This window comes from Nelumbo nucifera, chromosome 8 (assembly GCF_055504915.1).
Source record: "Nelumbo nucifera cultivar China Antique chromosome 8, China Antique-T2T, whole genome shotgun sequence".
Classification (NCBI taxonomy): Eukaryota; Viridiplantae; Streptophyta; class Magnoliopsida; order Proteales; family Nelumbonaceae; genus Nelumbo; species Nelumbo nucifera.
In genome coordinates, this window is record NC_142656.1 from 3,724,229 (window position 1) to 3,747,718 (window position 23,490).

The 23,490-nt window shown below is 37.4% G+C and overlaps 2 protein-coding genes across 4 annotated transcripts; both read left to right on the forward strand.

Moving 5' to 3' along the window:
• Positions 1-1,428: 1,428 nt before the first annotated feature.
• WAV2 (alpha/beta-Hydrolases superfamily protein) lies at positions 1,429-13,640 on the forward strand. Its single transcript, XM_010263676.3, has 8 exons — positions 1,429-1,953; positions 3,417-3,452; positions 3,572-3,650; positions 3,777-3,831; positions 3,946-4,062; positions 12,085-12,249; positions 12,418-12,661; positions 13,297-13,640. Exons 1-8 carry the CDS (start codon positions 1,716-1,718, stop codon positions 13,299-13,301), a joined length of 939 nt encoding a protein of 312 aa, XP_010261978.1. The 5' UTR covers positions 1,429-1,715; the 3' UTR covers positions 13,302-13,640.
• A 3,007-nt stretch (positions 13,641-16,647) lies between these two features.
• Positions 16,648-23,062, forward strand: LOC104600619 (putative beta-D-xylosidase 7). 3 transcript variants are annotated; one of them, XM_088893560.1, is made up of 5 exons: positions 16,648-17,803; positions 19,215-19,316; positions 21,341-21,422; positions 21,932-22,180; positions 22,599-23,062. In XM_088893560.1, the coding sequence occupies exons 1-3, from the start codon at positions 17,369-17,371 to the stop codon at positions 21,347-21,349; spliced, it is 546 nt and encodes a 181-aa protein (XP_088749686.1). In that variant the 5' UTR covers positions 16,648-17,368; the 3' UTR covers positions 21,350-21,422; positions 21,932-22,180; positions 22,599-23,062. The 3 variants fall into 3 exon arrangements, with proteins under 3 accessions (XP_088749686.1, XP_088749685.1, XP_088749687.1); XM_088893559.1 differs by lacking the exon at positions 21,932-22,180 and having other exon boundaries at positions 16,652-17,803; XM_088893561.1 differs by lacking the exon at positions 21,932-22,180 and having other exon boundaries at positions 16,661-18,167.
• The last annotated feature ends 428 nt before the right edge of the window (positions 23,063-23,490 follow it).

The following is a 23,490-nucleotide window of genomic DNA, read 5'->3' on the forward strand; positions in this document are numbered from 1 at the left end:
GGATTAGAATAGGTTAGAGGGCAGAGCCTTACGAGGTGGCCATGTTCATCCAGCAGGGAGGAAATCGATTATTATGGCTACAAAAACAATTATAAGGGAACTCCAGGTTGAAGTTAGTCCTTGTTTTCCATATTCTCTGCTCTGGGAGCTTCAAATCCCCGTTAGTATACAACTGGACATGTATGCATGCATCATCAAAATATCAGGAAATTAGCCTGGATGAGGAACTGAAAAGAGATAGGGACCCAGGAAATCAATACGTATGATCATGAGTACTCTGTTTCACCAACTTGTTACTTAAAAAAAAAAAAAAATAATCGAATTTGACGAACTAACTAACTATATATTCTGAGAAACCATTGCTGTACTTAATGATTATGCTTTGGGTTTGCTTAGGAAGCAATTTTAATCATCGAAATGGCGTTTTTTGGATCAATCAATTTGATGTGGCATTTACATTTTGAAAAAGCTGTCAGCTTCTTGATACGTCATACCCTTAATACAATGAAAATATTTTAAAATCTCCTGTACAAATCTCCATCTCATTGGTTTTTTTTAAGTGTTTTTAGAAAAAGGTAAATTACAAAGAACCCCTTAGCGACAGTGATCGAGTGACGATTATTCCCATGAACTTTCATTTTAAACAGGACCTCTCTAAACTTTCACTTAGCCACAAATATGCCTGACTGTTAAATAAGATAACGGAATGTATTAAATTATAAAATTACCTCAATTTTCTTTAAACGACTCCAGCTAAAGTAACAGGAGTCATTTCATTGACATACAAAAAAAAAAAAAGCAGTTTCTTTAAATTCTTATTTTATTTCAGTGACATAAAGGCCTCTATTCGTCTTAAAATATAAAAACTACCCACTCCTTTCTCCAATACATCAAGAAAAATCAAATAAAGTCTTAAATTTACATCTATAAAAAAAAATCCTATTAATTTCATCTGAGTATTGAATCCATCTAAAAATATAAAGGATCTTTTAGAGCAACCAAGAGGAGTTTGATATTATATTTAGAAAATTAATCAAATCACAAATTGTTCAAATAAATAAGAAGGGATAATTTAGGAATTTAAAAAATTTTAGACAATTGAATGAGAATCTTTTTCAAAATTAAATGACTAAACTCGACCTTTTGTCGCAAAGTGGTTTTGTTGAAAATAAAATTTTAGGGATAATTGTCACTAAGCCCTCCACACTAAAAGGGGTAATTGTAATTTACCCAAAAAATGATGCATATAGGGGCATAAATTTACTTGATTCTTTGGAAAATGAAATAGTTATGAAAGGCAAATGGTTCCAAACAAAGTCCAACGGACTTGTTCAATCGATGTCACTGTTTATCAACAACCAAGTAGTAGCTCAATTGGTACGCAACTGGGCAAGTCCCATACACGATGCGGTTTCGAACCTTGCTAGTAACGGCTCTAAATCCACCTTTGAGAAGAGTGTAACAAGGTGATCCAGAGTTTTTTTCGCTTTTAAAAGTAAACAAAAACAAAGTAAGAAAGAGGGAAGGCAAGGGGGAGCCCTCCGATCTCCCTTCTTCTTCGTATTATTATTGATTCGTTTTACCCAAAACCAAATCGAATCGAATTCCCCCACTATTTTCGCTTTGTTGACGAAACCAAAGTCGCAGTTCTCCTTTCTTTCTTTCTTTCTTTCTGCGGAGAATTGTGGATAGTTTTGGAGACAGAGTAAGAAGATATGGTGTCGTATGTGAGCTTGTTGTTGTATGGAGTGGGAGGGATAGTGGTGGCGGGGATGGCACTGTTGGTGGCATTTCAAGAGAGGCTGGTCTACGTCCCGGTTCTGCCTGGTCTCACCAAGTCTTATCCAATAACACCCGCCCGTCTCCGGCTTATGTACGAGGATGTCTGGTTGACATCCTCCGATGGAGTACGACTTCATTCCTGGTTCATCAAGCTCTTCCCTGATTGCAGAGGTCATTCTCTCTCTCTCTCTCTCTCTCTCCATTTCTCGCATCTCAATCCCATTCGTTAAGTAATGTTGCTACTTTCCTCTCGAATTCTAATGCTAGATTTGTTTATCAGTTTCGTCGAAGGAAAGAGAAATTCTAGCTAGGGTATTGGACTTTTTCATCTTTACCCATGTTTAAGGGTTTTAATTGTGTCTTTATTGCTCTTTCCGTTTTTTTCCCTTTATCGTTTTCTTGTGTCGTACAAAGGGATTGAAGCTAGGTTATGTCTAGGGCTTTTTTTCTTATTCTTCTCACTTATCTCTTTAAGTTGGATTTCACTCTTCGTGCTTTCCTTTGGTTTAGGGTAGGGTTTTTACTGTTCTGGACTACTTGACCTTTTTAGATATTACCATCTCTATTTTCCTTTTTTTTTGTTTTAAAAATTTTAACTTTCCACTTTTTGGCTAGACTTTGACCCCAATCTGTTGAGAAACTGATGTTACTGATGTGCGCTGTTTAGTGTTTAATTTCGTTTTCCCACCTATCCATATGTTTTTCTATGGTAGTGTTTTAGTAGCATAATGTAGTGATGTGGAGGAAAAGAAGTTCCACATGCTGTGGTTATGTAGCAACGTATATCTTCTTTCTTTTCTCAGTTCAATTTGTTAAGAGTTTTGTTGCCCATAAATTCCTTATGAGGTGGGATTGCACAAATGCAATTTGGCATACCCTATGCAATAGAAGATTTTGTTGGCCGAGATTATACCATCTTGGATCACTACGCCCTTCTCTACCGGCTGCCTGGTCCTAATCCTACGAGCTACTGCTTTGGCTTGTGCACACTTAGAAATGATGAACAATCTAGAAAGGACATGTAAATGATCCAGGAATCTTCCGCATGGCAGCTTAGGTTGTAGCCAAAAAGTGCTCCATGCATTCATCCTGCCACCTTCTGTTTATAGGGAATAACTCCCCTTCTATTCAGAAAAACAAAAACTTACTTTCTACCATTTTGTAAATTAAAATTTTGAAGTTTCAACAGTTAATATCACATAAGATAATCCGGAATAGTAGGATTTTTTGAGCAGGTAAAGTTTGCAATGCCAACCATCTCTGCATGGCTGAAATAGAGAAGTTCTTAACTTTTTCTAGTGAACTTCAAATGACCTATTTAAGAAATGCTTCTTTTCTACCTAGTTGAAGTGCAAAATAATATGGAATTTGATTAACACTTGTGGCTTGGCCTCCTACTATCTGTATGTTGGACGGCTATTCTCTGTGCATATTCCTACAATATATAGCCTGTAGTCACTCTCCTCTTTTTGTTGATTCACTTCTTGCATTGTATCAAACCTTTGGTTTTGCCATACAGCCAGACAACTGAAAAATCCTGATGCCTGACAAGGCTGTAACATTTTCTCAGTTCTTGCTTTTTTGTGTATATGTTTGCATGGTTAAGGCTATAACACTCATTACTGTTATTGCAGGTCCAACCATTCTTTTTTTCCAAGAAAATGCTGGCAGTATCCTAATTGTGCCATTCCCTATGCCATCAAGGGTCTTCTGCTAGGTTTATTATTTGTTATATTGTATTTGTAATTGGGTATAGTTTCTTTTGGAGAACCTTTACTTTCACCTGCAGATATTGCCCACCGACTTGAAATGGTTCGTATAATGTTGCAGAGGTTACAATGCAATGTGTTTATGCTTTCTTACAGAGGGTTTGTATTGTTTTTATGTTTCAATGGTTTTATCTGGTGTCTTCTTGGTGTTGCTTGGATCATGGACTTCATTTTCCATGCATATGCAACTTATTTCACTGAATGAGCAAAAAAATCTTTAAACAGATATGGAGCAAGTGATGGCTATCCTTCTCAACATGGTATTACAAAGGATGCTCAGGTTTGTTTTCCTTTTAGTGTTTCAGTCACTTCTTATCCTTCATTTTATTTTTACTGTTTAGACAGATTCAGTCGTGAATTTGATTAGTACAATTTTCTTTCTTTTTTTTGTTAGGCCGCATTGGATCATCTAGCTCAGAGAACTGACATTGACACATCTAGAATAGTTGTTTTTGGAAGGTCACTTGGGGGTGCAGTGGGAGCAGTGCTTGCTAAAAACAATCCTGATAAGGTTCTTTCATCATTTTTTACTTTTTTTCTGTTATCTCATCAATTGTTTCTGCTAATTATTCTTCCTTTATTCTCCTTCCAAAATGACAGTACCGGTATGGAATTCAATTTCATTTCAGGTATAGTTTCTCAATATAAAGTTTTCCTACAAAACCCATCATTCTATCACATGGTGAACTAAGGGCACTGCCACCTATAGTGCAGTTCTTGGAAAATATGTACTTCTGCATATTGTACACAAGTGATAGGCAACAACCTAGACACCAGAAAAGGAGGGGCTTAAGGAGGAAAACAGTAGCCATATACTAGGGGGAATGACTAATTTTAGGGCTGGAGTAAGGTTTAGGCTAGAATATGATTATATCTGGGTAGTTAATTTGATCCAAATACCTGAATCCACTATCTGAATATGATTTGATAAGCCAAATGGATCTGAATTTGATTAAATTCAAGTTCCGTTGATTTTTTGAACAACCACATTTGATTCAATCATCTTCTTTGCTTTTCACAATATTTTTACTTATTAATATTGACCAAAAAAAGTAACAAACAAAAAAATCCAGAGAGAACTTGCTCACTTGGAACAGTTTATTTAGATTTGAATTTTCAATAGAACTCCAATAAGGAGTCTTATTTATATGCAGATGGACTTAAAATTAAAGAGAACACAATAATAAGATTAAAAACATGTGGTCCTTTTTTTGACATAAAAGGGGCATAAAATTTTTTTCAACTGAAATGTTTTAGTATATATAATTAAAATGCATGGTTTGAGAAACCATGCATGTATTATTGTTAAATTATAGGTCCTCAATTTCTTTCTCCTTCTCTGTTCACTTGCATGTATCCTACTCTGTGTTCATTTTGTTCTAGAACAATATTTTTTATTGTTAAATTATAGGTCCTCAATTTCTTTCTCCTTGTCACTCCTACTTCCTCCAACACCTTCAAAATGCAGCAAACTACTCCTCAATTGTATAATCGGTCTTTGATGCATATTACCATCAAACAACTTTTCCTCATCATTTCACCTATTGTGGCTTCCCCTTGATTCCCATGTATATACCACTGCTAGTCTTGCTACCCATCCATTGCAACACCTGCATCTAACAATAGCGTGGATGTCTTATTGCTTTAAACCCTCCCCAAATTAATTGGTCTTTCTTTTGTACATGTAAAAGAGCATTTCTCATCTTAATCAATGGCACTCTAAAGTCTAAACATCTGGGCAGCATCCTTTTCAATCTCCCATCTCTTATGTATAATCAAAGCTTGGTATTTAAGCATTGAACGGTTGGTAGGAACAATATGAACAAATTTACTTCTACAATTTGTATGTGCTTGCATGTATGCATATTTATGTATGTGTGTCTTCCTTCTTTTGAGATTAATGCGGTTGAGTGCCGCTATAAATCTCCTGAGGTCCTGGATCATTCAAGAGAACATTTATCAAAATTTAGGTTTATAGAGCTTTATTTATGAATTCTGAGGCAACAAGAATTGAATGATCTTTATTTCAGGGGGCTTGGATCTCACAACAATGAGCCATTCTTTAATGATGGGGTTAGTGGAGACATCTCAGAAAATCTATGATGTCTAAACCCTCTGAATACTTTTGACTATGGAATCTCAATTTACATGGGTTATGCTTCTAGCTGATGCTTTACCATCTGAGAAAAACCATTATGCTTTAGCTTCCTAAAGGAAGGATGGTTGCATAGTCAACTGAATGGATTTTGACCTGTGGACCACCTGGTAGGGCCTTTTCTTATCCTCAAAAACTCTTATCATGTTTCTGCCCCCAAGTACCCCAAAAGGCAAAATGCAAAATGTAAAATAGGCATCCTACATTGTTCTTGCATGAGCACTAAGGGGGGTACAATACAATCCATAGGGGGGCCTGAATACTCTAAAGAAGAGAAAATAGATGATTCTTAATCTCCCCATCTGCTAGACACAAGTTATAAGCCTGAGGGAAATACTTTAGGAATTCATTTTCATTTTGGAGCAGGTCGCAGGTGTTAATTTTAATGAGCTTCTTCCAGCAAAAAACTTGAAGCTAAGTTGAAGATGCCATCTTCCACAAAGTATTATGTAATATTTTTTAGTCCTTGGGGATTCTTCCATTTCAGAGGTGGATAAAGGTGAAAGATGTCTGATATTTCTCTTTCTGTGATATTTTATCATTGAACCGGTGGCAGAGCTATTTCTGGATTTTGCTGAAAGCTATTTTGAATTCTTTTTTTTTCTCCTTTGAAGATTTTTATCATTGTATTTTGGGTTGCTCAGGGTAGCTTTGTTTGGATGGATGTTCTTTCAACACTCCTTGAGTTAGCTCATGCTATGTGTATTTGAAAACAAAGATATATTGGGAAACAAAGTGATTGGTTTATATCTTCCATAATCTTGGACTTGTCATTAGCTCATGCTGAATTTGGAGGTATAAACAGAGCAGATTGTGGATCCAATCTATAGGCAATCTTGGGTCTATGTATGGAATGCATTTGATGTTTTCTGTCTTTTTTTCTTTTGTATTGCTTTTTGCTGAAAATGTATCACCTGAGACATTGCATTTTTTTTTCTGTTTTAATAATTTTTTTTTCCTTTTTACCATTAAAAAACATATACCATTGTCCCAGCATTGTGCACATAGGCTGCATTTCTTTTTTTTTAATTTCTGAGTACCATATACTTAGACCTTCCTAAAGGAATCTTATGCATTTCTCATTCTGCAAGAGGTTTCTCTTTTAACCTTTAACAATCCTAACATTACCTCTTAATTTGCATGTAATCCTAAAAGACGAGTTTGCCTCATTTTCAAACCACATCCATCATATGTGTATACATTAAAGTTTACCTGTTTGCACACTACAAGATTATATAATCAAGTTTCACTTAAAAGTTGATTAACCCAAATAGAATTTCTCATTAACCTACACATGGTAGTGGACAAACTCGAAAATTTAGTGTTTAAATAGGTTTTTGACATCCTAAATAAGTTCTATTCTAGTAAAAGGGTAAAAAATAAAAATGCTTCTTTAAGAGTTTAAGTAACCAATACATCAAAGGATTATCAAGGAGAGGCAAATTGATCTGGTATTCATCTTAGTGGTAGTGGTCTGGTCCATTTGGATAAAGCGCAACCAAAGAGTGTTTCACAAGAAGGCTGGCCAAAGCAATGACTTGAGGAGAGTTTTTTGCCACTTGTTGTCCTAAATGTTGGTGTTAATAGAAATAAAAAAAAAAGAAATGAAGAAAGGACTTTGGGTTTCGAAGAGGTTTAAAGGATGATGAATCTGCTTGTGTTTTCAGAGCTCTTGTTGCCCCCAGACTCTGTGTGTTTGGACCCCCTAGGCCTGATAGAAGGATTTGGTCTCTAACCCCGATTGGTCAAGGCCAATACTTCCTAAAATAGATGTGTTCTGTTTGGGAAGCCTTTTATGGTAGGATCAATACTGCGGAAAACTCGCAAAAGAAGAAACCTTTATGTGCTTGCCCCCAAATTGGTGCTTTATGTGAAAAAGTGAAGAGTGAGGACTGTCACCATTTGTTGATATCTTGCTCTTTTGTTGCCAATATTTGGAATTAGGTTTTATCATTATTTGGGTGCAAGTGGAACTTGCCCTCTAAAGTAAATATGGTGTTTATTCCCTCTGCCTTTAGGAGATTGACAAAGAGAGGGAAGCTAATGTGGAAGTGTATCAGAGCAGCTAGCTTGTGGACTTTATGGGAGGAGAGGAATGTTAGAATTTTTCAAGAAAATAAAAGAAGCCTTTTTGAAGTAAAGGAGTATATAATGACAAGGACAACCTCTTGGTTGAAATCTTTAGACTTGATTGTGGATTACTCTTTTGATGATTTAAGGAGAAATTGGGCAGCAATGGCATTCACACCCTCCACAAAGAACAAACTACAAGCAGAATGGAAACCCCTCCGGAAGGAATGGTAAAATTGAATTTTGGCGGAAACAGTCGAGGCAATCTAGTGGCCCTTGGGCATAGGAGGTATTAACAGCCGAACAGAGGAGAAGAGAGGTAGGAGAAGAGAAGAGGAAGAGAGGAGAGAAGAGAGAAGAGAGAGATTTGGAGTTTGCTATAGTGCTGGCGGCGCCAGCTTATATTAATATATATATACATATATATATATAGGGTGACCATAATTAGAAGGGAAATGACCCTTATGCCCCTACTTAAGTTACAACATAAAAAACAAAAGAAAAAACTGCTTTAATTTGTCCAAACGGACCCTAACTACTTTAATACTCCTCCTCAAGTTGGGACATGGATGTCAATCATGCCCAACTTGTCACACAAATTATTATGCTGCATGTGTTGTATGAGGTGTCCTGGCACAAGAGCTTCGATGAAGAGATCCATCGTCTCCCCGAGGTCAAATCCTGAAACACACACGAAGAAGGAAAGGTCACTGAACAATTCAAGGAATGAGTAATACTGGTAATGGAAAGTAAATTGATAGGTAATTTAGGAACATGCAACACATTAGAGAGGGTAAGACCAAGAGGAAGGGAGATGGTTCCTTGACCGGCTATGGTGGAATAAGACCCATCATCCAGTCTCACCTTATCTCTCCCAGAGAGGAGGTTATATGCTTGAAATAAATTTGACTTACCAATCATGTGGTTTGAGGCTCCAGAGTCAATTATCCAAGGGGAATCAGATGTATGAGATGACACATGGAAGGCAATGGCAGTGTTACCTGATGTAGACGCAAATGAGGTAGAAGGAGTAGGGTCAGAATCCATCTGGCGAAGTGTCCTACCATATAATTTCAAGTGGTCACGGAAGGAGTTGACGATCTCTTCCTTGGGGTCAAAACCAGAGTGTCTCTCTTGGGGTACCATGGGACTAGTCTCTTGAGATGCCACATTTGCTGAGTTTAATTTCTTCTGACTCTGCTGAGTTGGCTTTTTACTCGGATCAGACTTCTTGCTCAATTCCTGCCCATTTCGGCTTGCCATGAAGATCCCAACATATGTCTCTAGTGTGCTTGAACTTTTGACAGTGAGTGCACCAAAGTTTGTCTTTGTCATTTACTCTCTTTTGTGAATCTCCCTTTTTAAAACAACCTCCAACATTTGAACTTGTACCTCCTCGGACAGCTAGTGCAATCGGTTCCCCTTCTATACAATTCATCACACTTCTTCTGCTCTCTTTAGACTGAACTAGGGCATAAACTTCTTGGACTAAAGGTAGGTTCTTACTTCCTAAGATTTGTACCTTCATGGATTCATATGTAGGATTCAGCCCCAAAAGAAAGTCAAATACCTGTTGCTGGGAAACAAATGATTTGTAGGCCTTTGCATCCTCATCACACTTCCAATTTACATTTTGATAATGATCCAGTTCCTTCCAAATTGATGTCAAGCCTGAATAGTACACCGAGAGACTCCTCTCCTCTTTGCTTGCAAGTGGAGGATTCTGCTTATAATTGATATAACTTTGCATAGTGTCTCTGTTCTGAAGAGGTAGATTTTGCTTGCTCCCATATTTCACAAGTTGTTTCAGCCCACATAAAGGTCTTCCTTACTTGTGGCAGCATGGAAACCAAGAGCCATGGCATCACCGTGCTATTTTCTTGGTCCCATCTGTCATGTTCAACACTACCAATCTTTGGTTCCTTGATTTTACCATTAATATACCCAATTTTTCCTCTAGCAGTAATATAAAGTTTAATTCCCCTAGACCATTCAAGATAGTTCAGTCCATCAAAGGGGATTACAGCCATGGGGAAACTCATATCCATCCCCCCACTCATTCCATTTTGACCTCCTGAAATTCCTGAAGTTGCAGAATTCTCAGAGGACATGATTCAAACACCTTTCAGACCTTAAACACGCCTTATGATCCCTCCTATCACCAAACAAACAGTCCTAGAAACACCAAGGATGAAGCCCACATGCACACACTGCAATCTGGACACAATCTGACCACAGACCAGCCTAGATTGTCCAAAAAAGGCAAGATTTTAGGGTGATCTCAGAGCTGATCTGACCTAGCAGTCACACTCCACCAACATCCAGACACCCCAAATACATCGACTGCTAGGAGGGGTCATAAACCAGTATGGTTACACCACAAGGGTTAAAAGATCAGGTCATCCACGACCTACAGATCTGAATTCTCAGACATGGGATCACACGATCCATAAAAAAAAAGAGGTTCGACAGCTTCTCAGAAAACATTCAGCAGTCTGGAGTCATAGTTTCTTCTTGGTACACGACCAAGGAAAAGGAAAAAAAAACACTAAAAAAATCTGTACCAGTCGTTGGTCTGCACTTTTTTTATCTCAGTTGAAGAAGACAGCAGGTTGAAGCTTGTTTGATCTGCTCACAGGCCTAGCAGAACCGCTCTGATACCATATTAACAGCCGAACAGAGGAGAAGAGAGATAGGAGAAGACAAGAGGAAGAGAGGAGAGAAGAGAGAAGAGATTTGGAGTCTGCTACAGTGCTGGCGGCGCCAGCTTATATTAATATATATATTGGGCGACCATAATTAGAAGGGAAAGGACCCTTATGCCCCTATTTAAGTTACAGCATAAAAAACAAAAGAAAAAACTGCTTTAATTTGTTTAAACGGACCCTAACTTTGCAGAATACAAACATAATAAATAAAGCTAACATTCCAACAGGAGGGACTCTGAGAGATAAAGACAGCAACATCCTATCTTTATTCTCAGGACCAGTGGGTGTTGGTGATTCTAGAAGGGCTGAATACTAACAGCAATACAAGGCATACATATTGCTAGTCAACTTGGAGTGGAAAACTTGATTGTTGAGGACTCCAAGGTGGTAGTGGTCTGGCTGACAAATCTAGAAACAATCTTTTGGGGTTACAGGGATCTTTTGAAGAAAGTTAACTGGCTGACAAGAAATATGGCAGTTAGGTTTCAGTGGGTTAGCAGATCGGCAAATGCAATGGCTGATTCTTTGGCTTAACAAGGGGTGTCAAGGGGAGACCTGTTTTGGCAACCTTATAATTGTAATTCAGGCTAGTGTGTGTTTATTTGCATATTGCTCAGCTCCAAGGGGAGTTTACACCTTGTGCCTCCTTTTAAGCTAACTGTACACTCTTTCTTTGATTAATAAAATTGCACTCATTTATCAAAAAAAAAAAATGAAGAAATACAGAACTAAGTCCCCGTCAATTGATTCAAAACTCATGAAAAACCATACGATTTATGAATTGAATCTTAAGAATTTTCAGCAAAGGAGCCCTCTGTTGTATCGATCCATCAAGAAAAATAGAGATATTGATAAAATAGAATTTTCAGCAAAGGATTTACTCATGAGATTTGCATCAAACCTTTGGAATTCATGATATGAATTATCATTGCAAATTGTGTTGTGAGTTATAAGAATTTGAAAGCATTGATTAGAATTTAGATCAACTATTGAAAAGATCCTCAAAAGATCTTATCTTTGTTTTTCATTCTGTCTTTTTTTTTCTCTTTCTTGCTTTTTTTTTTTTGATAGTTAAAGTTTTGTATTACTAGCAAGATCCATTGTTGATGGTAAGTTGGTGATGAGCATAACATGATATCTATTTCTAAAACTGAGCAACCTTCGGTATTGTTGGAGCTGATAGAAAACTTTGCACATGTATGTGCATAAGGACACAGAAAAGTGGGAGCAGAAAATAATTTGTAATAGTTTCCTGAACTAGAAAATAAACCGCTACGAGGGTGCTGTTATCAGTCCTGCAAATCTGAATTTAACAAGACCCATATCCCTACGGTGTAGGGTCAGTTTTGACTTTTTGTTACTCCAAATTAAGTAGATTTTTTCATAGCATTTTTCAAGATATTCAGTTTAAACTTTTCTTGTTAGGAAGCTCTTTAGTTTTATTTCATCCTCTCTCCAGAATTTATAACTTGATTTGTGTAATCACTTCAGAGACTATTCAAAATATGGTATCTTATGAAACAACAAAAAAGAAATAATCATTCATTATTTGCACTTTGTTGAAGTTTCTAATCTGTGTTTTGTGATCTGTGAGCTAAAGGTTGCTGCTTTAATACTGGAGAATACATTCACATCTATCCTGGATATGGCTGGAGTTCTACTACCTTTCTTGAAGTGGTTCATTGGTGGCAGTGGTTCTAAAGGCCTCAAGGTTCTTAATTGCCTTGTACGGTCTCCATGGAGTACTATTGATATTATTGGCCAGGTAAGAATAGATGTTACTGGAAACTTTAGATCTGAAACCCCTTGCTTTTTATTGTATCTGCAAGGCTTCTGAATTGTGAGTGGATTATTTTATCCCTTTTGTGCCCATATTTTGATCTATAGATGTCCAAGTTCTATATCATGTTTGATTTAAACCTATTTACTGCAGGTCAGACAGCCAATCCTATTACTCTCAGGATTGCACGATGAGATGGTTCCCCCATCTCACATGCAGATGCTTTATGCTAAAGCAGCTTCACATAACAAGCAGTGCATCTTTGTTGAATTTCCTACTGGTATGCATATGGACACATGGCTGGCTGGAGGTGACCATTATTGGAGAACAATTAAGCAGTTCATGGATCAAAATGTCCCTGAGAACAAGGAATATGATTCACATCAGAATGATAGAGGTAATTATTCTTAACACTAGATCTCTGCTCTTATAATCTGCAATGCCAATAAGGCCCTTTAGTTTGTTTATATTTCTTGTAAATAGCATACTAAACCATTCATTTTTTATGACATTTATAGTCTTCACATAATCTCCAAAATTGATTGGTAAATCTTCAGTAGACCATAACTGCCTGCACCTGCCTTTTGCTGCTGTACAAGGGGCAGGGAAATTATTGTGTACTGAGTCCTGACTGATGAAAAAACTATCTATATTTCCTTTCTTCATAGTTTGGACACATTTTTTAAGAATCTTTTTATGGGTTATTTCTTTTTCCTGTGTGTAACCATCCAGAGGTTACATTGCTTGGTATAATGGCCAAGGCCCCAGATATCTAGGGCCAACATTGATTAATGATTTTTTTATTGCATATAATTTTCCATATTTCTGGATGGGCAGCTTATTTCTCAGTAATAAAGCTTCTTTAACTGTTGCTTATCATTGAAAAATGAAAAGTTTTATAAAACTATCTAATTCTTTGTTTGATGTTCCTGATAAAGTAGGTCAGTTTCATAACCACCAATCTTGTTTGCATAAACACCATAATTTCATCAGTTATCCATTTTCATTCTGACTTTTGATTGCTGCTTTCAGATTAGGCAGCAAGGTGACTTTGTGAACCCTTCTGATGCCCAGTTGTAAAATTGGTCAAGCCCAGGAAAGATCGTTTTACCAGGTTTCGAAATAGCAGCAGTCGAAAGCCTTTTAGGAGTTGCTGCTATCGAATGAAAATGTGCAATTGGGTGTTCTGCAAAAATTCTTTGATGTCACAAAGTTCTGGAGATGCCAGAAAATGCAAATGTATTTTTGGTTACGTAACTGCTGTATTACTGGAGTCTGAACAAAATATTGAATCAATTGGACGTATCCCTCCTACAAAATAAGATGCTGAAAATCAACCATATAATTTTAAGCTTCAACTAATTTGCTTGCCCCTAGACCTCTGTGTCGATTTGGTTAAGGATTTTAAACTTGACGAAGTTCTTTTTGTTTGCCCCTTTACTCTGCATTCTTTTGACATCCCGAGTTGCTACAAAAGGTTCAAAGTATCGATATGTATCGAATTGAGAGCTTCCCCGATATGCCTTTACAGAGGGTGTATTGGGGTTTTGACCGGTTCAGGAGGTGGATGGGCCTTAAACTGGTTCTTTTGAATCAGATTTGAAAAAAATAAAATAAAACTACCGATACAGCCCGGTATGCCTCTACTGGCGTATCAAGCCAATCCATATTTTGAACCTTACTTCAAGGATGACTCGGAAAGAATGAAGATACCCTGTTTTTCATTTCTCTTCCTTTTGAGCAAGGTCAAGGATTCCCTGTTTTCTTTCTGAGGAAGTTTTTAAGGCCCACGCAATTTGCACCAAACCTCTCAGAAGGTGCCAGCTTGGCAAGATACCCAAGACATCATCGACGAGCTGGACTCCCACACCATCAACTTACATTTTGCTTTATCCATGTAAAGTTGGAATAGGATCTTCTCCTCACACATGGGTGCCTGACAGGCACTTCCACTGTGCATTGGAAATATCTCCCGTGAATAATAACTTATAAGTACGGGAGATGTTCCCAATGCATGGTAGGATATGTGTGTGAGGAGCAGATCCCAATTCCTCGTAGCAACGAGGTCTTTTGCAAGCAAAAGCTCTGTGCACACCCTAAAATCACAGGCATCCAACTGCACATTGAGAAGTTATGGGTGTGGTGTTGTGCTAATCAATGACCCCTATCTGGGATATGGGCGCATCATCAAACACCAAAAAAGCATACATGTATGAGAGATATTACCAATGTGTGGTTGGATGCAATATGCAGGGTTTTTGCTTTCAGGAGATCTTGACTCAATCCTAGCTAAGATGTATATATCAAATGTGATGTTGGGGGGTATCTTTAGCCCTTGGCCTAGCTTGTACCCCAAGATTTTTCTTTAGGCTGTGTTTGAAAATGATGCAAATATGTAGAGTGTAAAACGGTTCATATAAATTGCAAAATTGGGCTAATTTTGCACCAACAAATTTACCTTCTTACCAAATAGATTACCTGTAATGGATGCAAACATGATTTTCAATAAAGCATATGCTTTTTTTTCATCAAAAACCCACTTGAATACAAATGTACTTTTACCTCTTATTATCAATGTAAATATGCATTGATCTATCGTTTGTCAATGCATAAATGTAATATTGCCAAGCACAGGCAAAAGTGAACCAAAGTGCAAATTTATTCTGAACCGAAATTTACACTCCATTTGTATTATTTCCAAATGCAGCCTTAGTTAATTACATTCGTCTTGTGAGACCAAAAAAAGAGTAACTTAGAATTTTAGAAGAGGCTTCAAATGTGGCTGAGAGCTTATAATCAGTGATTTTTGTTGGTGTGGAAGTGCATTATTCTGCATGGCTGGAGTGATCAAACGTATACAGTGGAAGATTTCATTGGCATTGTATTTGGAAGGGACAAAGGAGTGTTTTCTACAGTGGTTCACTTCATTAGGGTTCATGAGGAGTAAATGCATGAATGTATACATACATATTACTGGATACATGCTGGGTTAAGTTGTATCATGGTGGATAATGCATCAACTCTAATCCAACCTGAAGTTAAGTGGATTTCAATCCTAAACCTAACCTGTCATTTTTGCCGAGACCCTGTCCTAAGTTGCACACCCTAGGGCCCTAACTATTTACTTTTCTTAGGAAGTGCCCCCGACGGTATTCTTTTGAAGTTTAATCAACTGTTTAGTGAAGAATCTATGAAAATATGTTGAAGTATATATGGGTGGTCCCGAAGCCAAGCGTAACTCATGCCCATGCATTGGATCTGTGACCGGTGTGAAACTATCGATGAAGGGCTCGCAGGAAGAGAGTTCACATCAACGGCTCACAGCACATTTCAATCATGTATTGAAAATCTCTCTCAATGATGTCCCATAATCTTCTGTACTTGTTATGCGATATGTTTTCAATACATGGTTGGGATGTGCTGTAGGATGCCCCTTATAGGACACTGATGTGAATCCAAGGGAAGATGGTTGTGTCTGCTAGCTACTTTTGTGGAAGTTGCATCGAGAAAGACGAAGAATTTGAGACCGAATCAGCCCCCCACAACGTCCCACAGCACATTCCTGTCATATATTGGCAGCATCTTCGATGATGGCATCATCATTCTTGATATTATCATCAAGAAATGTTTCCAAAATACCGCAAGAATGTGCTATGGGACATTATGGGGGACAGTGTTGTGGGGGATGATTTTAACTCGAGGATGTTCGAATGACTGTCCCTTGCTATTATTTGGATACCCTTCTTTTTTTGGCTACTCAAATGGACCAAGCCACAGGGAGTAGCCCTTCTCTCACCCTCTGTAGAATGCTGACTCCCGTAGCCCTTCTCTCACCCTCTGTAGAATGCTGACTCCCTGCCCAGTTTCTCTTGCTTCGAAACTCCATTATCAATCAGCTTGGTAAATTGCTGTTTTATCTACGAAAAAATCAACTTGGTAAAAACCTCCCCTCAAGTTTTTGACAGTTGCTAAACCTTGTATATTGCTAATAGCACTATCCTGAGTTGTTGAACTTTACCCTACTTTATGGTAATGGCACCATCCTACTCTGAACTTTCTGACACAATGTTCACCTTACAACTCAACTGAAAATGCTAACGTCACATTCTTTTTTCAATTCCGAATTTCCCTTTTGACATTAGAGAGGCTTTTACTGACAAAAATACCCCTAATCAATGAAATAAAGCGCCATTTCTATATCATTCTTCTTGTTCTTCTTCTAAGAGTCCTTTTGGTTGGAATCGGAAATCGGAAACAGAATGGTCTATTCCGATTCCAGGTGTTTGGTTGGACCGATTCCCATTTCAGACGGAATGGCGATCAATGGCCATCCCCCCCCCCCAATACTCCGAGAACGGTGACGATGAGGTAAATCACCATCACCATCGATTTTTTTTCTCCTCTTTCCTATTCTTCTTCCTCTCCTCTCTTTCTTTCACTTTATTTTTTTCATTCCTCCCTACTTTTTCTGCTGCCAACCAGACCAAACCACAGCAAGGCATGTTTTCCTCAATTTTCCTCTCTAGCAAAGTATTTGTTATATAAATCTTTAATAGATGGTCTGAAATGCATGTTAAATTTGGTTGTTTATAGTTGACCTTGAAATGCATGTTAAATTTAGTAGCTCTTCTTTCAAATATTAAATGTGTTTTAATTTTTTTCCCAATTTCAGTTTGGAATGCATCCTTATGTGAGTAGTTATTTTGGTCATTAGTTCTGTTTGGTGTTTGAATTTTTCTACGTTTATTCTATGGTTTACCTGATTCAGCTCTATCTTTGTAGCTAATAAGTTTGAAAGATCTCTATCAAGTTCATCAGAGTACAATAACATTCTAATCTAATTTAAAATTAAATAGCAGTGTGATTAAGTATGAATAATGACAATTAATTGAGGGATTTTAGGGTCTGTTTGGTTCACAGGAATAAGAGTCCGGAATCGGAATTAGAATGGGTCATTCCAATTCCAGATGTTTGGTTGGACGGAATTGGAATCCGATTCCCATTCCAAGCGGAATGGCAATCCCTCATTGGCCATTCCCGAATCCCGACCCACCCCCCAGGAATCGGATTCCCATTCCAGCTGGTTAAATCAATAAAAAGGAAAATGACGGAAAAACCTCCCAAACCCCCGATTCCCTCTTTCTCCTCTCTCTCGACACTCCCTCCTTCAAACCTTCTACAGTTCGACGGTTGGCCAGGTCATGATGGATCTCTCTCCTTTTATCTCTCCCCTTCTGCAAACCCTTCAACCAGCTCCCTCCCCTTCTGCAAAACATCTCTACCCATCCGCCAAAGAGTTAAAGACCTCGTCTCTCGTCTTACTTTAGACGAGAAGATCTCTCAACTCGTTAACAATGCGCCAGCGATTCCCAGACTTGGTATTCCCAACTATCAATGGTGGTCGGAATCGTTGCACGGCGTTGCCGATGCCGGACCTGGCATCCGATTCAACGGAACCATTCAACGTGCTACAATCTTTCCTCAGGTCATCCTCACTGCCGCATCGTTTGATGAACGTCTCTGGTATCGCATTGGACAGGTAAGCGAGTATTCACTCTAACAACTCTGCTCATGAGAAAAGGGCAAAATTTACTTTTACTTAGAAGGCTATTGGTACCGAAGCTCGAGTTGTATACAATGCCGGGCAAGCCAAAGGAATGACATTTTGGGCTCCGAACATCAATATATTCAGGGACCCCAGATGGGGGAGAGGGCAAGAGATGCCAGGTGACCCATTGGTTTCTGGCAAGTATGTTGTTTCTTTTGTGAGAGGGGTTCAGGGGGATTCATTTGAAGGAGGAAAACTTGGCAATCGTCTTCAAGCTTCAGCTTGTTGCAAGCACTTCACTGCTTATGACTTGGATAATTGGAAAGGAATCAATTGCTTTGGCTTTGATGCTCGTGTAAGTTGCATCTTTCCTCCTAGTGCCTGGAATTTCAAAAGCATGGTTGTCACTTTGACAAAAGTGTTTTCCCCTAGAAAACTTTTAATAGTGAACCCCACTGCTCAAATTTCCATAAACATTGATTGACTGGTGAAGATGTTTTTTGGGGTTTTGGTTTTGTTTAGCGGCCTTCAGAAACTGCAGCAGAACATGCCTTGCTTTTCTGTCCGTTACTGTGTTTTTTAGTAATAGATAGGTGCTTTAATGGTGGAAGTGATTCCTTTTCTTTTCTCTTTTCTCGCTCTTCTTCAAGATTTTGCCTAAAATATGGATTTATTTCTTTATTCTGGGCTTCTGGGAAACGGAGTACAGGCTCAAAGTTTCACTCATTTATGTGTATTTTTCTAGGTCAAGCTGTCCATGTTGAAGAGTGCATAAATCAAAGGTAATGCATAAAGCATTACTGCTAGCATTGGCATTTTTTTTATACTGTATCTTCTGTGTTTTGATTGGGGATGTGGTGGATGTGGGATGTGGCTGAATAGTAGGTGCCCAAGATGAAAGGATTAGAAGAATGGGTAGGAGAATAAAAAACATAGGCTGATCTAAGGTTCATAATCTAATAGTTGATATGGCCATTTAGAAAATGGAATGGCAAAACGGGATTTGGGAAGACAACTCTGTATGGTTGGAATAAGGCTTTATTAAGCTGAGTTACCATTCTATGAATTGGAAAAGAAGAAAAGATCATCCAATAAAACTTGTGAACAATAAAAACATCACAGTTATCAGTGTTTTTTCTTTTCATTCAAGGAGTTATAGAACCAGTAATTTGGAGCGGCCTTTTGTTAAGTATCAGTTATAAGAACTTGCAATGCAAATATCATGTATCTTTGTATTTTTTTTTCTTTTTTTTGCTTGCAAAAATGTATTTTTGTTATTGATAAGACTGAAAGTGCTCTTTGTAGTTTTTGTACGTGACTTCTGATAATTTCAGAACTTGGTTTTACCGTTTTAGTGCTGCAAATTGATAGGATCAAATTGTGGATTTTATTATTGTCACAGGGTTACATTCTTGCCTTTCAGCTTGGTCATTCAATTGTAGACCCAGTGCCAAGCTTATTCACCTTCAAGATTGAGGACACACAGTTAGCAGAGTTGTCTAGGGTAACATTCTTCAAAATTCAACAACATACTTTTTGTTCTTCACAACATATTTATGGAAACAAGATATATGTTAGGTGGCTCTTTACCAGTTTACCTCCTTTTGAAGATTGGCATTCTTGTCTTTGATCAATTCATAAAAAATTACAAACAAAAAATAAGGATGGAAGCTTTTAAATATGAGGAAAATAGATAACACCTTTACATAATGAAATCCATACCGGTAGGCTCAGGCAAGTTAGTCCAGCATTGGACAACTAGAATATGAGTGCATAAATTGTTTCTTACAGGAAAGCTCCTCGGACAGACCTCCCTGATCAACTCTGACTACAGAAGACATGGATGCATTAGCTTCAGCAGTGTCTCCAAACTGTGGAAAACCAGTTTTTGAGGATGTTTTTGAGGTTCTTTTAACAGGGGCAGAATTGGAAACTTTGGCTGATTCCGTTTCCAGCTTCTAGTTGAACCAAACAGTAGGAATCGGAATCCAATTCCGATTCCTGACTGACCCAAACAGATTTCAGGAATGGACCATTCCGATTCTGATTCCAGAGGATTCTGATTCCGATTCCGATCCGGCTGCAGACCAAACGGACCCTTAAAAGTTACAAGCAAGAAACCACTTTATCCTGATTTCTATCTGGATTGGCTAATATGTTTGGTATCATGTTTATTCATATTTTAACAGTAGCAGCTGAGATGCGGCTCAAATGAGTCCACACATTTCTCTTTTCTTTTTTTCTTTTCATGGGATGAGTTTCAATCCAATGTCCTGCTGACCAGCAGAATTTTTCATTATCTTACCCTTCTATTTCTTGAAATTCAAGACAAGCTATCTCAATAATCTTACATATTGAGCTGCAAATAATTTTTAATTGTAAGGTATTTAGATATATGGATTGATTCAAGACAAGCCCAATTCTAATTCTAAGATATATCTAGCAGTCAGCCCAATAACTGACTGCAAACAAGTTAAAATTATTCATAATATACCTAAGGTATTTAGATAAAATAGAAAACAGAAACAAATAAACTAAAACAGAAAAAAATAGAACTCCCTATTCATTCCTAAACACCTAAAGTTCTTTTAAAAGACAATTTGTAACTTGCAAAAAAAAGAACTACAGTAGCTTAGATAAAATAGAAAACAGAAATAAATAAACTAAAACAGAAAAAAATAGAACTCCCTATTCATTCCTAAACACCTAAAGTTCTTTTAAAAGACAATTTGTAACTTGCAAAAAAAAAGAACTACAGTAGCTACATTTTTCTTCTTTCATCAAATTTCTCTTTACATCCACAAGTACCTAAAAAGCAAAAGCTTGTTCTTAGATGTGTATTTGACACACCGAAAGTTAAAATTATTCAAAATATCTGTAATTGTATTCGACACAGATGACATATCAGTTAAAAAGCAACAGAGGTTTGGCTTTCTATGTACACATTTATGATAATGTTGTAAGTGATGGCATTTGGGGTGCATTTAAGGTCTTTCATGGACTGAAAGCAGACAAGGGCTTCTTTAATTTCCTCTGTCTTCACTATTGCATCAAGAGGGCAGTTCCATGTGTACACATTCGGTGTCAATCCTTTGTGGATCAATGCTTCCATGATAAGATATGCCTCATCTATTCTACCAACTTTTCCAAAACCATCACTAAGACTCCTATACATTACTACTACATATATGCCTACTCTTGATTCCACTTCTTCAAAGAGCATGTATGCTTCATCAAGCCTGTTAATTTTGGAAAGCCCATTGAATGACATCCATATGTAACCATTGTGGGTTGGTAACTCTTTGTCTTCATTTCCTCCAGAAGCCAGTAACCATTCTCTTAAACAATCTGTAAGCATCATCAACCTTACCTTGCCTACCCAAACCATCTATCATATGACAATGGCTGAGTTTAGGCAGTCTAGATCTTCAGCTCACAATGGCTATTTTATGTTCTCTCTTTCTAGAAAGCATACATATTCAGAGAACTTGATTTTTTATTATATATAATACATTTTGATAAATACAGGTGCACTAATAAGGACAGTGGGGTGGCATGATCCTGGCTTCGTACACACAAGTTATCTGAAGGACCTGTAGCCCAATTCAGTGTAAGTAGTTTTTTTCCTTTTGCATATACATTTGTGTGTGTTATCATTATGTCTGTGTTCTAGCCAAACTTCCAAGAAATAGTCTCAAAAGCTTGTTAGGTTAATGTTCTAACAATAACTTGTATAATTTTTATATAACAGTTTGGTAGCATATTTGTAGGGATCTAGGAGTTGCCCCAGTAGGTGTTAGGGAGGATGAGTGGAACACTAAAGTATGATACGTATCCCTATGACTAAGAACTAAAGAAAATTAACCACTATTATTGGTCATGGACAATGAACGAAAGGAATGTACTTATCTGATTTTTCTGATATCATTAGTCTTTTAGTGCAAGTCTTTTCCTATAAGAAGTGATTTGGGCTTTAAGGTCTGATTCATGATTATTTAACCATAGCTGCATTGGAATGACGCCCGGGTACCTGTACAAGGGTGTTGTATCATGTAGGATACTTCAACTTTTACTTTTGATTTCGTTTCCAATACCATTCATATATTCTTCTATTTCCAGGTACTCCACAGACTATGGCATGTTCCACTTCTGCATAGCTGACACTGAACATGATTGGAGAGAAGGAACATAGCAATACAAGTTTATTGAGAATTGCCTAGCTTCTGCTGACAGACAGAAGCAACCATGGTTGATCTTCCTTTCCCTTCGAGTACTTGGGTTATTCTTCACATAGTTTTTATGCTGAAGAAGGATCTTTAAGGAACCAATGGGGAGAGAAAGCCTCCAGAAACTTGGCATAAGTACAAGGTTAATATAGCCATCTATGGCCATGTTGACAACTATGAAAGGACATGTTCCCTGATTCTTTTCTTCTACACAAATTTCAGACTTACTAACATTATAAGCTTTAAAAGTTTCTATGTTAACTCTTTCTAGTCCTTGTGTCAAACCCATGTTCCGGAATTGGAATTTCCAGGGTATTTTAGGGAAGGATTGTTGTTACCATTTTCCTCTCAAGGATGTTGACCAACATCCGATCTGCAATACCTTTTACATATAATGGTTAACTTTCTATTAATTGACTTGTTATTAGTGTAGATTATCATATCTTGTAGAAATGAGCATTCAACCTCTTCTATATTAAATTGGAATGTCTCAAATGGTAGCAAACATGCCATATTCTTCACCTCATAAACTAACAATGGGTGTCATGCTTCTGTTACAGAATGTTTGTACCAATAAAGAAAGTCATACTATCAGGGTCCCTTGAATGGAACCATCCATGTAGTTGCTGGGGGAGGAGATACTAGCCTTGCAGATTTCACCACAATACAGACCAGATGGAGTTATTACAAGGGCCATGACTTTGAATTCATAAAGCGTACAGCATCGGACCACTCAAATCTGTTGTTTGAGTACAAGAAGAGAAGTGATGGGAAGGTCTGTGACTGCTTTAGAATCTCACGAGATTATAGGGCATCATGGCTTGCAGTGTTGACAGCCGCCCAAGCATGATATTAGCTTCTTGAAGAGAATACACTTGGGTATCTGTGTAAATTTTTACTCATTGTAGTGGTAAATTGTCACATCTCTTTAATGTTCCACCCCAAAGAACACACAAATTGTAGTATCCTAGTCTTTGCAGACCAAGAGTCTAGACCGTGAAGAAACAATTCGGTTTTCTGCAAATTTGTTGTAATTTCTTTATTTTCCTGTAATTTTTTGTATTTTTCTGCATTTTCTGCAAATTTTCCTTATTTTTCTATTTTTTTTTGTAAAATTCTGAAATTTCTGCAAAATTCCATGTATCTTCATGCATTTTTCTAAATTTTCTGAAAATTTGTTGTAATTTTACATTTTCTTGAAATTTCTGTATTTTTCTGTAAAATTTTTGCAATTTTCTGTAATTTCTGTAAGATTTCTAGTATTTTCATGCATTTTTTTTATTTTTATTAGGGGCAAAATTGGAAATGATTCCGATTCCAGCCTCTTAATGAACCAAATAGCATAAATCTGAATCTGACTCCGATTCCTGTTTGAACCAAACAAGTAGGGGAATAGGTCATTCCGATCTCTAAGTTATTTTGAACCTTTGGCTATGATGTGACGTCTGATTA